The 23,161-nt window shown below is 37.2% G+C and overlaps 1 protein-coding gene across 1 annotated transcript; it reads right to left on the bottom strand.

Annotated features, from left to right (window-relative positions):
* Positions 1-261: 261 nt before the first annotated feature.
* Positions 262-21,510, bottom strand: elnb (elastin b). Its single transcript, XM_026195355.1, has 59 exons — positions 21,317-21,510; positions 19,856-20,023; positions 18,892-18,933; positions 18,618-18,815; positions 18,440-18,466; positions 18,118-18,339; positions 17,913-17,939; positions 17,643-17,783; positions 17,489-17,551; positions 17,350-17,376; positions 17,061-17,255; positions 16,919-16,945; positions 16,646-16,756; positions 16,432-16,497; positions 16,067-16,315; positions 15,879-15,971; positions 15,729-15,776; positions 14,137-14,187; positions 14,008-14,040; positions 13,846-13,920; positions 13,628-13,669; positions 13,318-13,515; positions 13,190-13,216; positions 12,677-12,946; positions 12,564-12,593; positions 11,686-11,982; positions 11,565-11,594; positions 11,183-11,404; positions 10,372-10,401; positions 10,065-10,286; positions 9,944-9,976; positions 9,657-9,863; positions 9,517-9,549; positions 9,188-9,265; positions 8,974-9,012; positions 8,845-8,877; positions 8,671-8,760; positions 8,529-8,585; positions 8,364-8,450; positions 8,229-8,270; positions 8,089-8,112; positions 7,890-7,916; positions 7,749-7,805; positions 6,918-6,938; positions 6,803-6,829; positions 5,536-5,586; positions 5,073-5,429; positions 4,870-4,986; positions 4,733-4,783; positions 4,580-4,627; positions 4,343-4,462; positions 4,012-4,056; positions 3,781-3,897; positions 3,465-3,527; positions 2,471-2,563; positions 2,253-2,294; positions 1,869-1,925; positions 1,664-1,720; positions 262-1,293 (listed from the first exon to the last, which is right to left on the bottom strand). The coding sequence occupies exons 1-59, from the start codon at positions 21,390-21,392 to the stop codon at positions 1,247-1,249; spliced, it is 5,427 nt and encodes a 1,808-aa protein (XP_026051140.1). The 5' UTR covers positions 21,393-21,510; the 3' UTR covers positions 262-1,246.
* Between the last annotated feature and the right edge of the window lie 1,651 nt (positions 21,511-23,161).

Below are 23,161 nucleotides of genomic sequence, written 5' to 3'. Positions count from 1 at the left end.
ATAGAACTCAAATATCTTAAATTTAGGCCTAAATGCTTTGGTTTTAAAATAGTAAACCAATAAAAACTAATTATATATATATATATATATATATATATATATATATATATATATATATATATATATATATATATATATATATAATGTTTGTATTATTTTAAAACAATTTCCTTAAAAAAAAAACATACAAACACATGATTTAGTTTTTACTAATTTATTTTCAGAAATTTGTGATAGATAAAAGGCCCAAATAAAATTAAAGGTCATACAAAAATGTGTTGGAGTTTCACAAGTACAAGTGCATAAACATGAAGAACAAAGGTAAACAATGCGAGAAGATTCACTAGATGAATTGCCTTTATCATACTTTCATGTCACATTTGAATAGTTGCACTTATACAAACACATATACAACATTCACAACACACGATGCTTAAAAAAAAAAAAAAAACGATTAGGTTAAATGCATAGATATCCTTAAAAACCCAACATTTTAATTTAATAAGAGTTACGTTAAAACAAACAAACAAAAACAAGGTTTTACTAAGGTCAGGATACTAGAAAAGAAACCGCTTCAAGTTCCTGAGGTATCGTTGAAGACAGCTTATAATCCTCAGTACTTAGATGCTGTCTACTGCAGTTACGACAAGCATTTTGTTCTTATAAGACTAAAATTGGTAAGCCTAGATCCCGTTCCTTCATGTGACTATGCTTTGAATGACCGAAGATGCTGGAAAAAAAACAAAATATGGATTCATGAACTGCATATAGTGCATACAGCTAGAAAGAAAACAGGTTCCCTTTACTTTATGATAGGTGGCCAGAACATGAAGCCTAATGACGCCGCTTTCCCCAGAGACACAGTTCAGCCTCAAATAGCAGCGACATGTCCTTAGATTGCATGTGTCTAAATACACAGCTAAGTGTAAGTGAACAACTGCAGCAAAACCAGAAAAGATGCACAGCTGGAACTGCAGAATTTTAACATTAAATGATAAAATGGTTGAAAAAAAAAGATAAAAAATCAAACAATCATATTAAACTTAAGTGACATAAGTAAAGGGAGTTTAGGCAGTGCAAAGAGTGCCTGGTTCACATCACATCTAATCATACGGCTGAAAAATTATTTAGTGTAAGTCCAAATCGCTCACATATTACATGAGGCACTTTTAAACTGTAAAAAAGTGCATTTGAGATCAGGCAGTAGCACCACTGGTTTATGAGGTCACTTTTATCAGCTGGTTTCTCACTTCCTCCTTCTTCCGCAGTATTTGCCTTGGCATCCTGCGCCCCCTACAGGAAAAGACACTGTCACTACCACCACTACTTCTATAACAGCGTGTCATGTTTATTCTCAATACAAACAGTGTTATTTCAGAATAATTCAGAAACTATTGTACTTGTATTTTTTTATCAATATTTTGCAATTATTTTATTTCTATACTTGCTGTTTTCAGTTTTTTAAACTAAATGAAATGTTGCTTTGGCAGAAAAAAACAAATGTTTAAGGGTTTTAAAAATATATTTTTTAATATTTTATTATATTTTCATATTTTAGCATATCTAAGTTAAAGTTCATTTGATTTCAATTAACAAAAGTCATTATTTCAGGTTTCTGTATGGACAATAGAAAAAAACAGTGCATTCATGTCTGCTTACGTACCTCTGTAGCCTCCAGCACCTAGAAAGCCTTGAAGAGCTGCATATTTGGCTGCTTTTGCTATAAAGAATCACACAAGACACGAGCAATAAATACTTGTTATTGGCTGTAGATAATGTACAGGTCTAGACCAAACTATAATTTTATCATGTGCTGCATTTGTAATATTAGCTAATAAAGAGTGTGCTGAAATAGCAGAACGTCTTACATTGCTGAGGTGTAAGTGGAGCACTTCCAGGTCCCCCTGCACCAGTGCCACCGTAACCTACAATACAATATAATATAATCACAACTCTTCATTAATCACACTGAACAAATTACACTAATCACTGTAACACACTGGTACAGTAAAATATCATTCACTGTTTATTTACACACCACCAAAATGTTCCTCTAGTAATGTAATCATCTGATTTTGTTTTTACGCATGTAGGTTTTGACTTTCAATGGATGGATGAAAATAATAAGATCCAATTTAACTCTGTTTCCCGATCTCTGCTGTTTTATAAATTCATCTGAGAGAAAAATAGGTGTGGATGAGGAATTTCCCCAAGAGGCACAAGAAGAATTGAGGAAGGATATAACATCTCACCTGGCTGATAGCCTTGACCACCCAGTGCACCCGTGCCAAAGCCTTCAGGACATTGAGACAAAGGCAGGTCAATTTAATCTATCCAAAGTTTACATCCAGTATTCTCATTTAGTTGGTGAGATGAATGAGAAGAATTTGACAAAAACCATGCTCTAAGTTTAGTGAATTTGCCTTATTATAAATAATCTTAAATGGCAATGCAACAAATATAACTTTACCAGTTCCTACTGGGCTTCCAGCACCTCCTCCGAGACCTCCACCTGCTCCTCCAAGACCTCCCACGCCTCCAGCTGCACCTAAACCTCCATACCCTACAATAAAAACAACATGTCAACATTATAATCATATGATGGCAAAGATGTCAGTAGTGATTCAATTTAATGTCACCACAGCAATATCTGATTGAAGTATGAACAGAGGTGAGCATTTCTGTACAAATGTAATACTTACTTAAGTTTTAAAAACAATGCTATTTATGGAAAAACACACTTTTAAAGAATATAGTAAAATTGCAAGCTGACACCTAAATGCATTTAATGTACTATTAAATCAAAATGTATTATATTTTAAATATATATTAAATGCAACTTTAAAATACTTTTTTTGACCATTTTAAGTAGGACTTGAGTACACATTTATAAATAATGTGACTACATTGTGGAAAATACTGACAAGTATTCATGGTAAACTACACTATACTTTAATGCATTTCTATTGAAAATTGTGTGTCACATATTTAAATATATTTCTAATTACACATTTGCAGTGATGAAGGTTTAGTACAGATAAAATATATTGATTTGTAAATTAATGCAATATAACTCTACAGTTAAAATTAATAACCAAGTAAGTACATCAGTTAACATCAAAATAATTGTACTTCTCTGAGATTATATATTAAAAAAAAATTTAACTACATTATTACAAAGTGCACTTTTCAAAAGTGTGTTTAGAAATGATGTAAAGAAAGCATACTATATGTAATTACACCTAAGTGGTCATTTATTTTCATTAACAAATCTCCAAGAACAGTTTTTTAATATAAGGTTCTTTTAAGATGTGAAGAACACTGCAAGTGCATATTCAATACAGTTAACAACTCTCTCTACCATCACCCAAGCCAGACTAGGAGTTATCAATACATTCAGGCTCCTAAGCTAATGTAATGATAATTTTAGTAAGTCATAATTATATTTATATTTTAAAACACACCTGATTTCCCAGGTTTCAAAGCTCCAGCTCCCAGGCCACCACCTGGATATCTGGCACCTAAACCTAAAACAAACAAAAAAACTTTAATATAATTATTTATGGCACAGATTTGTTGTTAATGTGATTTAAGATGCACATGTACTGTATATTTGAGTATTTAATGCATTGTTGCATTTGTAATAGATCTTGTCTTTTATATACGAATTAACACATTTTAATTTTATTCAATCTGTTCAAACTATGTGAACAAATTTCATTCAGTTTGATTGCATTACTATCAAAACTTATTTTTAATGTATATTAAAGCACATCATACCTCCACCCAGCCCTCCAACTCCTCCAGGACCTCCACCAACACCTCCTGGTCCTGCTCCTAGACCACCACCAAGACCTCCTCTTCCAGCCCCACCTAATGTTCCAGTTCCTCCATAGCCTGAAAAAAAAAAACAGAAACAAAAACAAATATGTGTGATAATTTTTTTTTGTCTAACCTACAAAGGATAGGTTATTGTAGTATTAAAGTGCTGATTTTGTGGGTTTTACATACTTTTAGGTGGTTTTACCCCGCCAGGACCATAACCATAACCAAGCCCTTAAAAAAAAATAATTAAATGTAAAAAAAGTGTCAGTAGTCCAAATTTCAGAAGTAAAAACATAATTTCTGTTGTCCCTTTTCTTGTAGTTCTTTGATCACACCATCAAAAACTGAAACTTCAACTTAGAATTTGGGTGATTTTTGCAGTTTCTCTTTTGGATTGTTAACAGCTGCTTGGGTGTCCCACATTACCCAATGTTCCAGGTTACCCTTATTAAGCATTTTTAAAATTGTGAGAGGAATATGAGATGCGTAACACCCAAATAACACTTCAAATACTTACCACCAATTCCAGGCCCTCCAAGTCCCCCAGCACTGCCCGGGCCACCACCATAACCACCGGGTCCTGTTCCATATCCGCCTGGGCCTCCATACCCACCAAGTGTGCCTGCTGCCCCATAAACTTTCATCAAAGTGATAAATTCATCATTTAACAGTGCTTCCAGGTCAGTGTGTAAAATACAACCAAACTACACTTTCATCATAAGAATTGTGGATTAGCAAATATGTTTTCTGGCACCTTTTCCTTGTTTGCTGCCCACTGCAGCCCCACTGGGGAACCTGAGGCCTGCAAAAAATGAAACATACAATTCTCAACAAAGCAACAACTGTCATAACTGGTACATAAAATTTCATGAATATGGTGTTTTATTTCAATCTGAAAAATATTTACCAGTCCCTGGTAGGATGCCTCCGGCTCCTAAACCTCCAGCTCCTCCATAACCTACAATAGATTTACAAACTCATAAGCTAAGGCACAAGCAAATTACATTCTAATGTAAATGTTGAGTACACTTTATTCATCTCCACCTCCTGGTAGTAAACCACCGCCTCCAGGCAGAAGTCCAGCTCCTCCTGTTCCAGCTGGACCCAGTCCACCTACACCCCCAACTCCTAGAGCTCCAGTTCCACCTGTACCGCTGTAAACTACAGGAAACAGATTGATTGTATTATAATCCTAAAAAAAACACAGCTAATAGACGTTACAGATCAAGATTTTCATGGTAAATCACCTTTAGGGGGTTTAACTCCTCCTCCAACTCCACCAACTCCACCTGGAACTCCACCAACTCCACCTGGAACTCCACCAACTCCTCCTGGAACTCCACCAACTCCACCTGGAACTCCACCAACTCCACCTGGAACTCCACCAGCTCCTCCTGGAACTCCACCAACTCCTCCTGGAACTCCACCAACTCCACCTGGAACTCCACCAGCTCCTCCTGGAACTCCACCAACTCCTCCTGGAACTCCACCAGCTCCACCTGGAACTCCACCAACCCCACCTACACCACTGCCTACACTTCCAGGTCCTCCTTCAATAATGCCTGGGGTATCTCCACGTCCAGCAATGGCTCCACCTCCAATGACTACAGTAAGAAAAATAAAATAAACCTTTTTGCAAATGAAAAAGCACCCGCTTTGCTTGCCCAAATATTTAGAGACAGTAAGAGTACAGTGAATGGCATGAAGTACCTGGGGGCTTTAGTGGTTTGGCTCCTGGAAGTGTTCCGCTATCGCCAACTCCTAAGGTAGAACAACTTTATTTTAAGTGATTTATTCATACAGGGACATACAAATATTAAAGCCTCTTCAAGCAATGTTTACCACGAACCTTATTTTCATATAAACTTAAAATCAATCAAAAACCACCATTCTGAAAACCTAAAATAAGAACTTTTCAAGGGAACCATTAGAAGACTAATTTTTTGTATCTGACTCTGGAAAAAAAATATTATCTTTGTCTCTTATACAGATTATATTGTGAATTTTCACTGCTAATTATATTTGCATTAAAAAAAGCATTAACAAGCTTAGTAAAATGCCATTTTATTAAAGCTACTACGACCGCACCCTGGTGAAGAAAAAAAAAATGCATTTCCATAATGTACTTAAAGTGCTCTATTTTCACACAGTAATTTTGAATTTAATGTACCAAAAATTATTCTTAAGTACCTTTTAAGATAAACTTAAGTACATTATATAAATGTACTCAACTGTGCTATTTTGGGACACCATGAATATTAACTAAAAATGTTTAACAAATCTGTACTAAATACATCTCTGTATTTAAAATATGTATTTAGTTACCACTTGTAGTACACTTGAACCATCTTTCATACACTAGTACACTCAAGTGTAGTGCAAGTGGTGACTAAATATTCATTTTTAATACAGTATGTTAAAAGCACATTCTAGTTTCTATTCACAGTGTCCCAAAATAGCACAGCTGAGAACCCTTAGATGATCTTAAATTTATTTTAAAGGTTCTGTATGTAGGATTAACACCAAGCACATTTTCAAAGGAGAATAACTGACTGTAGCATTGTCTTTAAGATAAACAAGTGTTAACTTAGCATGTTTCTTAAATATCTGCAAACATATTATGTTATTTTTATGCTTTAGTAGAGTCAAACATTTAGATACAGTACCTTTACGAAAAGTATTAAATATATTTTTTTAGTATATTAAGTACGAAATTAGTACGTGAAAATAGAGCGCTTTAAGTAGTACACAATGGAAGTGTACTTTTATTTTCCACTTGGGCATGCAAGAGACTCCTCGACCACTAGAGGGAGCCGTAACATTAGCAAGATTTGAACATGACGTAGGTGGATTATTTCGTGTAAACTGGCTGAACTCCTACCACTAGCGAATACTAAAATAACAAACAGGAAACATAATCTTGAATTCAGTTATTTTATGGTCAGTATTTATTTCAGGTTACGAAGACAGATCTTACCGTCGGGTCGTGGCACTCCCGTTCCACCTAAAAAGGGAGAACGTCAATAAGGTAAAAAGGAATGGTCAGACTTAATAAATTACTGTTACAGTACAAATAAAAGATAAATACAAACCTGGTACAGTTCCAGTGATACCTAAAACATGAAAAAAGGTCATACATTTAGTAATTTTGTGTTGACGTATCTCTTCAAATCCCATTTTCAACACTTCATAAGCAATTACAAATCATTCTGAAGACGCAATGTATTCTGATATCAATTTATGGGTTTTTTTGTGTGTGTTATGTGGTTTTTCCAGGCTATATTACGGCCTTCATTAATAACCAGCTGTTACATAGTAGCCTACACAAATGGAAATAATTGTAATTAATTCAAGTATAAATATGAATAGCTTATTTTAAGAATAGTTTTGCCAATACTAGGCCTGCTACCACTACTACTATTATTCATAGTAAAAGACACAGTTTACTCCAAATATGTACAACCATCTTACTTCTGTGGACCAAAGAGCAAAATTTTAAAAGAATATTCAGTCAAAACATACAAGTATCATTAAAGTGAAAAAGAAGTTATGAGCGGCAGGACCTGGCATCTTAAAATCCATCAAGTACATCCTCTTTTCCTCCATCCATCCAGTGTTAAAGATAATAAAAGCATGATTTTATGGTGCAGTTTAATTCATGCTTCAAACTTGGAACAAAGCTCAATAACCCAAAATCGTATCAGTGAATCGTGAATTGTGTAGTTGGCCAAAGATTGTGTCTGAACAAACATAATCTTGTGAACTTTTCATGTCTGTACTGTAGGCTTGTCTAGAATTTGACTGTCACAGAAGATCCAATGTATGCTTTTTATTCTATGTACATTAAATGTGAGCTACAAAAAGAAATCACATTGATAAAAAATAGATGACAAACTGAAAAGGACTGAAAAAGAAGAGTCTACCTGGTTTTTCTCCAGCTAAAATGGGTATTCCTGTCCCACCAACCCCATCAAGTCCACCTGAAAAAGATTACATGCTGCTTAGTTTCTATCCTGTTAAAAAGTTGGAAATTCAACTTAAAATATCAACTCCAATAGACCCACCTGATCCCTCTATTGGTCCGCCAGATTCTGAAATAATCACAAAATAAAACTGGTGGCTAAAAGGTGAAAATGCCTGCTCATTTTTTCTTACATTGTCAAAAGGGACAATTGTTTTATTCTAGTTGATGGGATCAGATGGGATGTAAAAAAAAGAAGAAGAAAAAACCCCCAAAACAAAATAAAAAAAAACTTGTCTTACCAGTCTTGGGAGCTTTTGTTCCACCTGTGTGTTCAACACAATGTTAAAATTACAACTCAGGAACAAACAAATTAACAGCTAAATAATAGATGCAATAAATATCTGTAATAGAGTAAAGGAAAAAGGGGAATAATCTTGACCTTCTCCAGCACCACGGGTTGCACCATCTGGACTGCCAATCACTAACATGGAACAGGTAAGAGTGATGGTCTACTATTATGGACATTACATACAGTATGTGTATTTTAATGTACATTCCAAATGAATTGCATTACCTCCATCAACTCCAGGTTTAGGTCCTGCTCCACGATCTGTGCCGGTAGCATCTGTACTTCCTGGAATTGCTGTTCCTCCTATGATGCCTATGATGAAAATTGCAATAGCAATACGGTACTGGAAAATGGATGGTTAGATCATATAACCATAGATTGCCAACTCACCATATTTGTCTGGTTTAGTCCCTGAAACTGGTGTGCCTCCAGCCCCACCTACACCACCTGTGATGAAACACTGAGCATGTAAACAAATTCCTTTTTGCATCTATCAACTGTTATTAAGTCGTCTTTTAGCAATAATCATCACCAGTTCCAATTCCGGTTCCTATGGCCCCAGTTCCACCAGTTGCTGGTACCGACCCGCCCAACACACTTCCAGCCCCACCAGCTGGTTGTCCTAGAGGGAATGCATGGGGTCAAATCTTAGTTTCTATATTTGTGATATTTTTATTATAAAAGTTAAGTACCAGAAGTGGTTTACCATATTTAGGTGGTTTTTGTGCTCCTCCATACCCTTAAGAATGAAATGTGCAAAACAGCATGCTTAGATGACATACTTCAATTTTAGTAATTAGTATTTCACATCTAATGAAAGTTTTCAAAACTTTACCTCCATATCCAACACCGGTCCCAACTCCTCCAGGCAGAACTAAAACACACGTATGTATGTATGTATTTATTTATTTGTTTGAATTGTATAAAAAAAGTACTTAAAACATTTCACAAATTGCTTTTTGTTCCATTGAAGAAAGAATATCATGTTTCTTTAAAACAAGTAAATATAGGTAAGAAAAGATTTCTTTGGATGGAGTGTCCCCACATACCGCCAGTACCTCCTACCAATCCTGTTCCAGCTCCAGGTACACCTCCTGCTCCCAAGACACCTCCAGATCCAGGTAAACCTTTCAAGATATACATGGGTTTAGACCATGTTAATGTTGTATCATTTTAAGGCAAGCATTTTATATTTATACTTAACAAATATTGGTAATGTGCATTAAACACAAATACATTATATTCAAAAAAGATTTGGTAACATTTTTGTTACCAATTAAAGATTTGTGTACCATATATTACTGTACTATAAGTGTAATATATATTAATCAATGATCAAGAGCCATTTGCAATATGTATGTAGTGTGTTTCAACTTGCCATATTTAGCTGCTTTTGATCCAGGTCCATATCCTATAAGACACATGTAATTAATTGAAGGATAAGTTGATCAGGTACAGTTTTAATAATACAGATTTATTAATTCCTGTGTATGACTTACTCTGACTGGTTTAAATTACCTCCAGCACCTGTTCCATAGCCAGGCCCAAGCCCTCCTCTGCTTCCTGCTCCGACAGCACCACCAGGTAATCCAGACCCCTGGCCTCCTACAGTCCCTGGACCATAACCACCAACTGGCCATGCCCCCGTGCCAAATCCTCCTGCTGGACCAGTTCCTACCTGACCCTGCAGACCAAGTCCCGGAGCTCCTCCACTAGCAGCAGCACCTAAACAAGGATTAAAATAAGTGTTAATGCCATATTGTAATAAAAAAACATGATGGCATAATGAATTGAAAATATCCTACCATATTTTAGGGCCTTTGGTCCACCTGGATATGCTGCATTTGATACAAATTATTAATGCAAATATGGAAACAAATAGAAAGCATAAACTTCATAAATGTAATAAAGTCTTTGTCAGCATACCTCCAGAGCCAGGTCCATATCCTCCAGCAGGTACTCCTCCTGGCCCATAACCACCCACAGGTGCCCCTCCAGGTCCGTAGCCACTGATTGGTGCTCCCCCTGGTCCATAACCACCAATTGGTGCCCCCCCAGGTCCAATTCCTCCACCTGGTGTTCCTCCAGCAGCTCCAACACCTGACACTGTTCCACTACCAAGTGACCCTCCTAATCCTCCAGGCAATCCTGTTCCACCAAAAATATTGTAATTTATACTTTGTCTTTCTCTACATAGATACTAAAATTTGGAGATTATTTAATTTCACCATACCGTATTTGCGAGCTTTGGCCCCAGCGTATCCTAAAATAAAAGAAGTCAATATTAGAGAAATACAATTTAGCAGTGGTTAAAGCTATGTATCGTACTTGTTATGAACTTTTAAATGTCATATTTCTACTAAGTGTATAAATATGAGCACAGCAAAATCTTTATAGCTTGTGCTTCTGTGGAAAACCTCCAATGATCCAATCTTTACCTCTTTTCACCTGCTGATAAAAATAGTCTAGTCTAACAACTTCAAGATGTTGCCTCAAAAAACCTTAGCTAGATAAGTGTTATGAGGCATAACTGCTCAATGATGAGCTGCAGAGTATCGAAATACTACTTATGCTTAAAATCATCATCTGGTACATAATCAACAATGTGCTCTAACCACACTAAAGCTACATTACTGTGTGCTTGAATGATACAGTAATCCTCTTGGATAACACTGATGAGACATTAGAATGTGCCCAAGAATGCAATGGCTATGTTTAGTCAACCAAAAGAAAGGTCATCTGGGAATAGACTTGGCTAGACATGCTACTTTGGTTTCCAGATTGGCTATGGTTTAATTAAAATACAGAAAAGGTTGAAGCTATCATCTTCTTATGACATTGCATTACTATGCCTGGTGAGTTATTAGCGATGCTTTGTGCCTGTCTGTCAGTTTGGTTCAATAACAAATGTCAATATAACCAACCAGTGTCAAAGTTGCAATGTTCATCAATTTTGAACAAATCTGATTTAGCTATAGAGCAGAAGACAACAGTGTCATTGTTTTTTAGCCCAGTGTTTGAAATCTTCAGAAACTCTGATTTACCTCCAGGTCCAAATGCACTTCCAGGAACACTACCAGGTCCAAGCCCACCACCGGGTACACCTCCTGGACCAAAACCCCCACCAGGGACCCCTCCTTGTCCAGCCCCAGTTCCTGGTATAATCCCTGCCCCAAATGGTCTAACACCAGTGCTTGGTAATCCACCTGGAATACCTGCAGCTAATCCAGTGCCTGGGCCTAAACCAGCACCTCCACCAAGTAGACCTTGAAAAATAAAAATTATATTTAATGTTGTAAAGCTAAGTAAAATTATATTTAATGTTGTAAAGCTAAGTAAAGTTTGGATAATAAATGCTATCAATAAAACAACATAATCCATTTAACAGTACAATATGTTGAAGCATTGAATTAAAGGTTGCTTTACCATATTTACGAGCCTTTGCCTCTGCATATGCTGCAAAGCATCAGAATATTTATTATTAAATATGACCTCAAATCTTTATAGCAAACTTTATATCATAAAATATGATGGTATGATTTGGTACCATTTCCAGAGCCGGGAAGTCCCCCAGCACCACCACTAGGTAGACCACCAACTCCACCAGGTAATCCACCAAGTCCACCTCCAGGTAGCCCTCCAACTCCGCCTCCAGGTTGTCCACCAATCCCAAGACCTCCACCAGGTAATCCACCAAGTCCACCTCCAGGTAGCCCTCCAACTCCGCCTCCAGGTTGTCCACCAATCCCAAGACCTCCACCAGGTAGTCCACCAAGTCCAACACCGGCTGCTCCACCTGGCAATCCTCCTGTACCTAAAGTCCCACCAGGACGTCCAAGCTGAGCTAGGAAGTATTTATCAGTGAATATCAATATCTTACATTTCTTTAGGTTTCTGTGACTGTGGTAAAATGACACAAATTATATATGAAATAAAACAATCAAATCTAAGAACAGTAATGTATTCTTATATCATATTATACTATATTATTAGGATTAGGTTTTTCCTGTGGGAAACTAGTAGAGGAGCCCTTATGTTATACAGTATATACTAAATCATTTAGAGGCATGTTAAAGTAAAAAAAAATTTAATAATAAAAGAAGCCAAACAATAGAGAAACAAAAATAAGTCTGGAGTTTTAATGAAACTTTTAAAAAATTATTTTGTATGGGGGAAATATAAATAAAAACTCTTCATACACACCTTCCTGCAATTTTTTTATAATTCTCAGCACCTTGGTTTAGGTGTGTTTGATTAGAGTTGGAGCTAAGGTAACTCTCCAGGAACAGGGTTGGCTATCCCTGTGCTAGAGCTAAATTGTATATTTATGGACACAGTTAAGACAATTACAGTGACATTAATATTGATTTGTCAATATCAAGAACTACAGTATTTCATTGTACAATGCAAAATGTAAAGTCATACCATATTTTCTTGCTTTGGCTGCAGCATATCCTAAAACATGACAGAACAGTATGTATCATTGTGCTGTTAATGATAATCAATTTGAAAACAAAACAAGTTAATTATCAGGATACCTTCAGGACCAACTCCAGGGATTCCACCAGTGCCAAGTCCACCAACTCCCAAACCAGAACCAGGAAGTCCTCCAGCTCCAAGGCCACCCGCTCCCAAACCAGAACCAGGAAGTCCTCCTGCTCCAAGGCCACCCGCTCCCAAACCAGAACCAGGAAGTCCTCCTGCTCCAAGGCCACCTGCTCCCAAACCAGAACCAGGAAGTCCTCCAGCTCCAAGGCCACCCACTCCCAAACCAGAAACAGGAACTCCACCAGTTCCTATCCCGGAAGCTTGAGAGAAAACAACCCAAAATTGCTTACAAATTAAGATGAAACTCCATTTTTATATATGTTGCATAATAAACATCAACTTAATTTTTCATGTTTGATTTGGCTTTTTCTACTTTAACTTATTTTTACCAGGCTTAATATTTAAAATTTGGTTCCCTCTGATATCTACTGTAATAATTTCCACGAAAGAGACAGTTGTCAGCCAGGTGATTATATATAACATGAATCTAGAAGTTTTCTTACCATACTTCCGAGCTTTTGCCCCAGCTCCTAATGAGAGACAATCGGTATATATTATAATACTGAAGTACATTTCGGTGTTTTAGATAATCCTGAAACATTTCTCTATTTGTAATAAATCATAAATTTACCCCCAGGATAGAAACCACCAGCTCCCGGATATAGGACACCAGGAGTTCCCCCGCCAGCTCCAGGAATGACTCCAACACCTGGAACACCACCTGCACCTGGAACACCGCCTATGCCTGGAACACCACCTGCACCTGGAACACCACCTGCACCTGGAACACCACCTGCACCAGGTATACCTCCAAGCCCACCACTGAGACCTGGAACACCACCAGCCCTTGCGAGAGTCAGCAATATCTAACATGTCGTATAGATATATATTGAAATTCTTTCTCTGAAGAAAGTCTCATTTTTTTTTCCTGCATGACTTACCGTACTTAGCAGCTTTAGCCTGAGACTTAGCAGCGCTTATACCTTAAATGGAGTAAGAAAGTAAATTTCCATACATACTCTGGAATCACATGGCAAATAACTTGATTTTAAATAATGAGAAGCTAATGTCATTGGCTGACAAGTATAATTTGTGTTCGTTGATCTCAAATGTAAATAACTACAATGAATAAAGGGATACATTTTTAACTGAATGCTACCTCCAGACTTTGGTGATATAAGAGGATATCCACGGAACACGCCTGGTATTTGTTGACCAAATCCTCCACGACCTCCTGAAAGTTAAAAGATAAATGAGTTCTGTTAGAATTAGTTTTCATACCTTTTATTGAATGGACTGTTCTTTTAGTAACTTATTTTACCATTAGCTCCAAGTGCACCTTGACCAAGCTGCCCTATAAACACAAAATAGAAGAGAGAGAGTCTCAGAAAATATTTTAATTGCTGGATAAAGCTATAAATTATAAAACTATAAACCACATAAATCTTACCAGTTTGAGATCCTGTGGCTACACCTGGCAGAACGCCTCTACCTCCAAAACCTACATATTAAAACAAAAATGTGAATGTCATATCTATATGAAAATTCAGTTACACTTTATTTTAAAGGGTTAGTTCAGCCAAAAATGAAAATGATGTAATTAATGACTCATGTCGTTCCAACCCCGTAAAACCTCCGTTCAACTTCTGAACACAGTTTAAGATGTTTTAGATTTAGTCCGAGAGCTCTCAGTTCCTCCATTGAAAATGTATGTACGGTCTACTGTCCATGTCCAGAAAGGTAATAAAAAACATCATCAAAGTACTACATGTGACATCAGAGGGTCAGTTAGAATTTGTTGAAGCATCGCAAATACATTTTGGTCCAAAAATAACAAAAATTGCGACTTTATTCAGCATTGTCTTCTCCTCTGGTCTGTTGTGAGCACGTTCATAACTGTGTTCTGAAGATGAACGGAGGTCTTGCGGGTTTGGAACAACATGATGATGAGTCGTTAATGACATCGTTTTCATTTTTGGGTGAACTAACCCTTTAAGGTTCCTTGTTAGAATGTAATTAGGGCCGGGACTCGATTAAAAAAAATTATCTAATTAATTAGAGGCTTTGTAATTAATTAATCGAAATTAATCGCATTTTAATCGCATATAAATATTTGACCTGAGAACGGTGAGAAGTAATTTTTTTTCACATGGATTTATAGTATATCATTGAATAATGACTGAATACATAAGCTTAAGCAACAAAATATTGTTTATTTTTGTTCAACCAAGCCTAGCACACCAGTGCAATTTTTGCCATTAAGTGTAGCAATAGCATATTTAGAAACAATTTAGAAATAGTACATTTCAGAAATTCAGGTAGCCTATAGGTGCTGGAACCTTCTGTAAAGTGTTTTTTAAGTAAAACACAATACTGTCAATTACATTCAGAACATTGGAAAACCTGACTATTAGAAAAGATCTCTCTGTTGCTTCAGAGGCCATAACATACTAAGTCCAACTCTCAATAACCTTGGCCAAAACAATAAAGAGTTCAACATAAACTGCCAGTTGCACCAACAAAGTAATACATAGTTCAACATAAAGTGTAAAGTCCACGCTAGCTGCTATATGTTTTGCGTTGAGGTGATACTTGAGGCTCGATGTGCTGCAGTGATATGCGAACGCTAGTTGGTGCTCCAGTATAATCGGTCCCGCCGAAACTCATCCAGTGAGAAACGTTCCGCGGTGCAAAAATAAGTTATAAAAAATGTGGGATTTTTTTTCTGTAACTAATTAATCTTAATTAACGCGTTATTTTTTGTGTAATTAATTAATCTCAATTAACGCGTTAAAGTCCCAGCCCTAGTAATTACACATATAAAAATTAGAGTAATATTAATTAACTACTTGTAGTTACTATATGGTTAGGGTTAGGATTAGGGTTGGCTTAGGGGCACGTGCATGTAATCATGCATAAATAAATGTTATTATAAAAGTAAGTAAATGTAACATGTAACAAGGACATCTCAAAATAAAGTGTTACCAAATATTCTAGAAACAATGGAATTTCTAATAACTGTCAAAAATTTCAGTCTCCCACCTTGTCCAGGAACTATACCCCCTTGGTATAGCCCAGGAATCCCAACACCTTGTTTGTTTGGAGAAAGAAAAATAAAACAATTCTTTCTTGTCAAAGATTTGATTAAAAATATTCCAACAAAAAGGGAGCTCCATTAATAGACACAGTTACCTGGCACTGGTGCCTTCCCAATCTTTCCAACTTTGCCCCCAGCACCTATCCCAGTTCCAGATCCTGGTAAGCCAGTTTGAGGTAGAAAAGGTGCTAGGAGCGATAACGGATTGAAAAGTTGCAAAGGTTAAAAGTTGCAAGTAAATGCAAACAGCAGTAATTTAACAGTGATACACCTCAAAACTTACCTCCACCAGGTGCAACTCCTGCTCCTCCAATTCCAGTTCCAGTGCCACCAGGTCCAATTCCTACACCTCCAGGCCCAACTCCAGCTCCACCTGGTCCAATTCCTGTGCCACCAGGACCAATTCCTGCACCACCTGGACCAATTCCTGTGCCGCCTGGACCAATTCCTGCACCACCTGGACCAATTCCTGTGCCGCCTGGACCAATTCCTACACCACCTGGTCCAATTCCTGCACCTCCAGGTCCAAATCCTATTTAATCAAATCCAGCATGTGTTGATACAATTTAAATATGTATTTTTAAAAAGTGTAATCAAGTTTCACACCTTAATTCAAACCAATACTCATGTCCATAGATCTAGCTTTACCTGGTTTTGGTGGTTTCTGACCAGTTGTTCCAGCTCCAGGATAAGTACCATATCCACTATAGCTACCTAAAAACAAATTCAATTTTTAAAGCAGCAGATAATATTACTTTATAATTTAACCCCTTCAGAATTCACTTTTAACTAGTCACCTTTAAATGTATTCCTTTTTATTGTTTATTGCTACAACACATAAGGAATGGAAGTATATTCTTACCACCTGATGGATAGCCTGTTCCAGCACCTCCAGGTGTAAGTGGAATAGCACCTGCTCCAAGACTTCCTGTTCCAAATGGTCCGCCACCAAAACCCCCAGGCCCACCATAACCTAAATTTACACAATCTGAGGTAAATGCATTTTGAACCAATATACTACTTTCTGACTGCAATAGCTATAAGAATAATGATGTTCACAACAAAAACAATGTATTTTAATTATGCATGCACTTTTTTATTGTAGTTGCAGAACACTTTAAAATCCAGATCATACCTGGTTTCCCAGGTTTTCTGCCTGCTCCTGTGATAAGGCAATTTTTTTGTTTATTTTTATGAAATAGTGCTATGAACAGAATCGCAAAGGCAGTAATAGAAAAAACTTGTTGTGTCTACTGTTGATTGAAAAGATGTCTTACCAGGACTCCAGACACCTTGCCCAACACCACCAGGGACAATACCACCTGGTCCGACACCACCAGGAAAAATGCCACCTGGTCCAATACCACCTGGTCCAACCCCACCAGGGAAAATGCCACCTGGTCCAACGCCACCAGGGATAATACCTCCAGTGCTGACACCTCCTGGGCCATAACCACCAAGACCTCCGTAACCTGAAAAAAATGTGTATATATTTAAATATTTAAAGTCAAGCTACCTTTAAATTCCCTAGTGAAGATGAAACACTGCATCTTAAAGATTGCCTACCTGTTTTGGGTGGTTTTCCTCCCACACCTAGAAGCAGGAAAGGGAAAAAAATAACGTCACTAACCAAAACTTGAAATATTTCAAATTTAGCTTTTAAATATCCATATATAGTTACTAGCATTTGTTTTAATTTTCTAACCTCTTCCAGCACCTATTGGACCAGCTCCACCAGGGCCAAACCCTCCCACACCAGTGCCCACACCTGACAATAACAATTATAGAATTCTCTGTTGTAAGAAATATCACAATAAAAGATTGCTTTACTTTTAGAGTTTCTCTACCAGTTTCTCTACCTTGTCCAGCTATTCCTGTGCCAACACCACTAGCTCCAGGACCAACACCAAAGCCACCTGGTACTAAACCAGCACCCCCTGGCCTGAGTCCAAGGCCACCAAGACCTCCAGTTCCGAGAGTGCTTGGAATACCCCCATAACCTGTTTGTATTAAGCAAGACTCATGCAAGTCTTAATCAAAATAATACATTCTTTGCTCAATTTAATGCATGTGGCTGAAATTGCAAATGTACGAGAAGACTTCATTGACTGCAGTTTTCTCCCACTTACCTGGTTTTGGGGGTTTGCCACCAGCACCTACAGACAGAATAAAGTAAGATGAAATAACAAAACAAAATAAAATGCTTGAGATTTGCGTTTATTTGTGTTTATTAGGCTCAGCTTCACTGAGTTATTCTACAGTTCCTAGCAGAGACTAGCATAACCTTATATGAAACAGTTCAGTTAAGTTTGATTGCATTCTGAGAAATATTACCTGCTCCAAGGCCTCCAGTTCCAACACCAGTACCAATTCCTCCAGGTCCGAAACTTCCTGGTCCAGTTCCTATGGAACCAGGTCCAATGCCACCAGGTCTTATGCCACCAGGTCCTATTCCTCCTGGACCAATGCCAGAAGGACCAACTCCACCAGGTGCAAGTGATCCAGGGCCAACACCTGTACCACCTGGTCCAATTCCTGATAGACCTCCATATCCTCCTGTGTTTACACAATGAATTTCTTATCTGATAAAGCCAATGTCTCTGCCAATCTTTACTATTAAAATTAATCTCAACTTTTAGCATGCTTTACAACGCACCTGTTTTAGGTGGCTTGACGAATGACCCTGTGGAAAAGATCAAGTTCATATAATATTTTTTGTGCCTTGATAGCATGTCTCTAAATAGTTAAATATGTTAATTACAAAATGATTATTATGTTAATTACAGTTTATTTTACATTACAGTACCATAATATGTAAAATAAATTTCATCAACCTGTCCCAAGGCCTCCAGTGCCTAATCCACCAGTACCAAGTCCTCCTGTACCAAGCCCTGCACCACCAGGCCCAATCCCCCCTAGACCTCCAGCACCGGGCCCAACTCCCCCTAGACCTCCAGCACCAGGCCCAACTCCCCCAAGGCCTCCAGCACCCAGTCCAGCACCTTGCCCCCAAGCACCGCCTACTCCAAAGCCTATTACAAGTTAGACAAGTAAATATTAAATTCATTAAACTTAAAATGAATAATTAGGAGAAATTTAACCTCTCACCTCCTGTCTTTCCTGGTTTGAAACCAGGTATTCCTCCAACTCCTGATAAGAAAATAAAAAAAATAGGTAAACAAATAAAATTATTGTATTAGATACAGAATAAAATACAATGCACAATACAATATTCTTTATTAGTTGCTAATTTATTAAAGGTTATTGTAGCACACTGTAAAACCTGGTAAGTTAAGAATACTCAAAACATTTGTGGAAACTTATTGTCTTACAATATTTGAGTGAACAACCTCATTTTTTAAAGTTAATAAAACTTAACATTGTAATGACAAGAGGGGCGGGGCTCAGAGCCATGGGAGCCAAGCCAAGCCTCGGTCCATGATCCCACCCCACTCATCACAATGATAATCATAACATATGCAACTTACTTCCATTAAAAACATATTCATTCAGATCATTATAGTTCTGTGCTGGTTAACAACAGCACACTGGTACTAATGTAGTTATCAAAGAAGACTCACAATACTTGCATATAAATATTCAATCATCATGCAGTATATTTAGCCTTTAAGTTTTGCTTTCCATCCTCAATCTAACCACAGGCTCTACTCTTCACCAGAACGGTAACACTACAAAACCAACATAACAGAAACATATGTAAATCCTAACATAACACAACATTTAAGTACTAATTTATTTCTCTCTATGTTAATCTTGTGTAAAAACACACAAAATAACACTTAATGTAAACATTTGTTTTCCTTGTTGGCTGATGCATAGCATGATGGGAACTAGAAAACGCAATAATTTTAAGTTCACCTTACTACAACAGCATTTTGAGTTTACAGAACTTATTTCAATTAAGTCCAATGAACTTTCATTATTAATTGAGCAAAATTAACTTTAATTTTAAAAATAATAATTTTCAATGTTCAGTTTTACAGTGCACTGATATGGAAGTTATGGACATTAGTTGCACGTGAAATGTTTAAGAATAAATGTAAATTGTTACCAGTTCCAGGTCTGATTCCAGTTCCTGGCCCTATTCCAAGACCACCCGGACCTAATCCTGTTCCAACTCCTCCAGGACCTGTTCCAGCACCAAGTCCAGCTCCAGTTCCAAGGCCACCCCCTAAACCAGCTCCAGTTCCTCCCCCTGCACCAGCTGGTATATAAATTCCTGAGAGAGAAAGTGAACATTAATAAACTCCCTTATTAATGTGTCCTGTTCATGTTAGCATGCCAGATAAAGAAATAACCAAGCATTTAATGGCATGTTTTTGTATATATTTGAGAAACCCGAAGAGGAGAATAAGGAGAATATCTTTTAAAACATTATTTTATTCAATATAGAGTAGATAGTACCAAATTTCTGCAAACATCACTGTTTGCACTGCAAACTCATACTTTTTTTATTTGACAATGCATATTTGGATCTAACCCCTGCAACACATTACCAGTTTATGAGGACCATTCTTGTCCTTTACTCAGTGATGATGCCACTTACCCAGGGGGTTCTAACTAATCTTGCATCTAGTCTTTCATGTGAAACCTCAAACAGCACCAAATGCATTACCACATACGTTTCTGTGACCTCCTGCCTTGCTGTTTAAGGTTTGTAGGCATAGGGGAACAGAGAATGGATGTGATTCAGATGAAGAACAACATCTTATACATTACCTCTTCCAAGATCTTAGAACTAAAAAGCTGAAGTCCTCTGTTCTACAAACCCACTGGGAAATGCTTGTAGGTTGTTAGTATATGATGTAATGATCTGGATTAGAATTTCTCAGATCATTCCTTCAACATGTATAAAAGATGGCAAGTGGAAACCATTCCCATAAACATAAACAGTGACTTCAAATCTTTCAACAACAACAAAAAAAGTAATTTATTTTAGTCAAAATCCATCTGGGTTTATGGAGTACTATTTGTGATTGTATCAAATTAAACTTGAAAACAAATTGAAAACTTTAACCAAATGCAAATGCATCATGTTTCACTGATATGTGACATACTTCACTGATATTTAGTTTTATCCACCAATAAAAAATGAATGGAAAATCAAAGTAATATAAAATGCTATCCCAGCTCATTTTTAATGGACAATCTCTAATTTTACTAAACTACAAGTTGGCAATGTTTCCTCATCATCATACATTTTTAAGTATTAAGATTTAAAGGTAATGCAAGAACGAGACCTGAGTCAAATTTCATTGACAGTAAATCATCCTGCAAAAATCCACTATAGCACTCAGTACAGCACTTTTCATTCAAGTTGCTTACTTTTTATAATCCATCCTTTACCTGAACCTAGAACATTCAGAACACAGAAAACAAAGTACAGCCTAATTGCATACACTGTCAGCAGTGTGCAACTAAATAAAAAAAAGTGTGATGCTATTGCCAAAACTGCAATACACCTGTAATGCAATGAGATCGAAAAAGCCAAATGAGTTTGAAGAGACCTTACCTCCTTGAAGGGAGGGTTTACACAGAACCAGCAGGAGAAATCCATGCAAGAGCAGAGGTACCTTACTCCAGGCCATCCTGCTCTGTAATATCCCTCTCCACTCCCAAACTGTGGGTTTTATCCCCCAAAAGCAAATCACTGCACACCCATGTCTCGAACAAGAAGGATAAGGGGTGGGGGGCCAGTATGAAAGGGAGAGAAAAAAAGAAAGAAAGTAAGGATGGAGGAACACTACGTAATTAGGGAAACTAGCACACTTGGGTCTTGTACATTATGTTTTTTTTTCTGTTTTTTTCTAACCCCACCCCTAGCCCCCCTAAATGACTGGTGCTAGTGCATTTATTTGGGTCACCTCTGCCAACATGAGTCAAAGCATTGGCCAAAAAATAAAGACAGATATTTGAGGATAGGGGGAGAGAGAAAATCTCTCTCACTCTCTTAACATCTACCTCACCAAGAGAAACATCTGCCAGATATTCTCATGGAGAGTATTTCTTTTTTTATCCAATCAAAAGCAGTAAGAAATCACTCCAGATAAGGTTATTACATGATATATTGTTTCCAGCTATGGGGGTGTAAGTAACATTTAAGGACCTGACCCATCATTCAGTCATTCAAGAAGGAAGATTGCTCACTTCTGAGGTTTAAAGTCATTTGGCCAGGCTCCAGGGATCGCTCTATTGTTATTAACTTATGAGTCCCAGAGGAACACATGAAATCATGTATGTGATGGAAAACACTGAATGGGTGTGTGTTGGAACACATTATTGAAAGTTGACAACACAGATTTTAATAACCCCTGTAGCCCCAAAGCCTTTAGATCCAACTGGGATGTTGACGGCTTGATCATGAAGACATTTGAAATAATGGCGCATCCATAACAGTCCAATGTGACCTCTGAGAATGGAGGCTTACAATAGGGACCAATACAGAAATGGCCTTTTCATAATTAAGTTGTTTCTCTCCTTAATAGGCAATAAATTGTAATGTACTTCAAACTTCAAACAGTCTTTTAGGCTGAATGACGTCCAGAAGATCTGACAATAGGAGTATGAGTCACACATTACGCTTAAGCTGCTGTAAGCGTCATCTACTAGCTTAAAATGTTCATCTATCTTGACAGTCATTTGTTATTATTTGATATAATTTTTTCCATGTTTTATGGAATGGTTTCTTCTCCAGAGGTACCATTCCATATGGTCACTTACACTCATGGCTTGATGTAATACTGCCTGTACGCAACTGCCTGTTAGATTGCTGGATTCTTGCATATACATCAATTCTGGCAGTTTGTGTCAAAATTTTGTAAAGAAACCAAGGGGGTTTTCTGGAAAGGTACCATATCCCCCTCCCCACCCCTTGCTGTGTTTTAAACCCAGATTGTCTAGCACTCCTTGTTTGGTCTGGAGGAGTTTTGCCAAAAAGTCTGCGTTCAAGCACTAGTTGTGTTTCAGGCTATTGGCAAAGAATAAGATTAGGTCATTCCTCTACTGATAGACACTTTTTTTCATTTCAATGTAAAACTATGTACATGTGTATACCTTTTTGTGTTTGTGTGTGTTTGGAGGTTGAGAGGAGAAGTGTTGGCAAGAAGCATATCTCACTAATTAAGAATAAAGAATGAGTGGATGGTCTTTACTTTCCAAGCCACAAAAATAAACAACACCAAGGTCCATAACTGTGCAGTGATCCTTGGAAGAAAGCATTGACAACTAATCATTTAAAGGCACCTGCTTGATGTAAAAAATATATAATAATAATGAGTCTGTCTCTGTAAATTTGCATCATTATATATAGGACCAGATTTTTTACTCTTTCTGAAAAAGTAAGTTGTGTTTTCTCGTG

This window comes from Carassius auratus, chromosome 21 (genome assembly GCF_003368295.1).
Source record: "Carassius auratus strain Wakin chromosome 21, ASM336829v1, whole genome shotgun sequence".
NCBI classification, from domain to species: Eukaryota; Metazoa; Chordata; class Actinopteri; order Cypriniformes; family Cyprinidae; genus Carassius; species Carassius auratus.
Note: the sequence above shows the minus strand (reverse complement) of the source record. Positions and strands in the feature narration are given on the sequence as shown.

Excerpts from the sequence above, each read along its gene's own strand:
- elnb (XM_026195355.1), bottom strand. The coding sequence starts at position 21,392 with ATGGCCTGGAGTAAGGTACCTCTGCTCTTGCATGGATTTCTCCTGCTG. Across the intron at positions 9,977-10,064 it reads ATATGGACCTGGCTCTGGAG|CATATCCAGGTGGACCAAAG; the intron begins GTATGCTGACAA and ends TATCAAATGCAG. Across the intron at positions 4,628-4,732 it reads AGGCATCCTACCAGGGACTG|GCCTCAGGTTCCCCAGTGGG; the intron begins GTAAATATTTTT and ends CATTTTTTGCAG.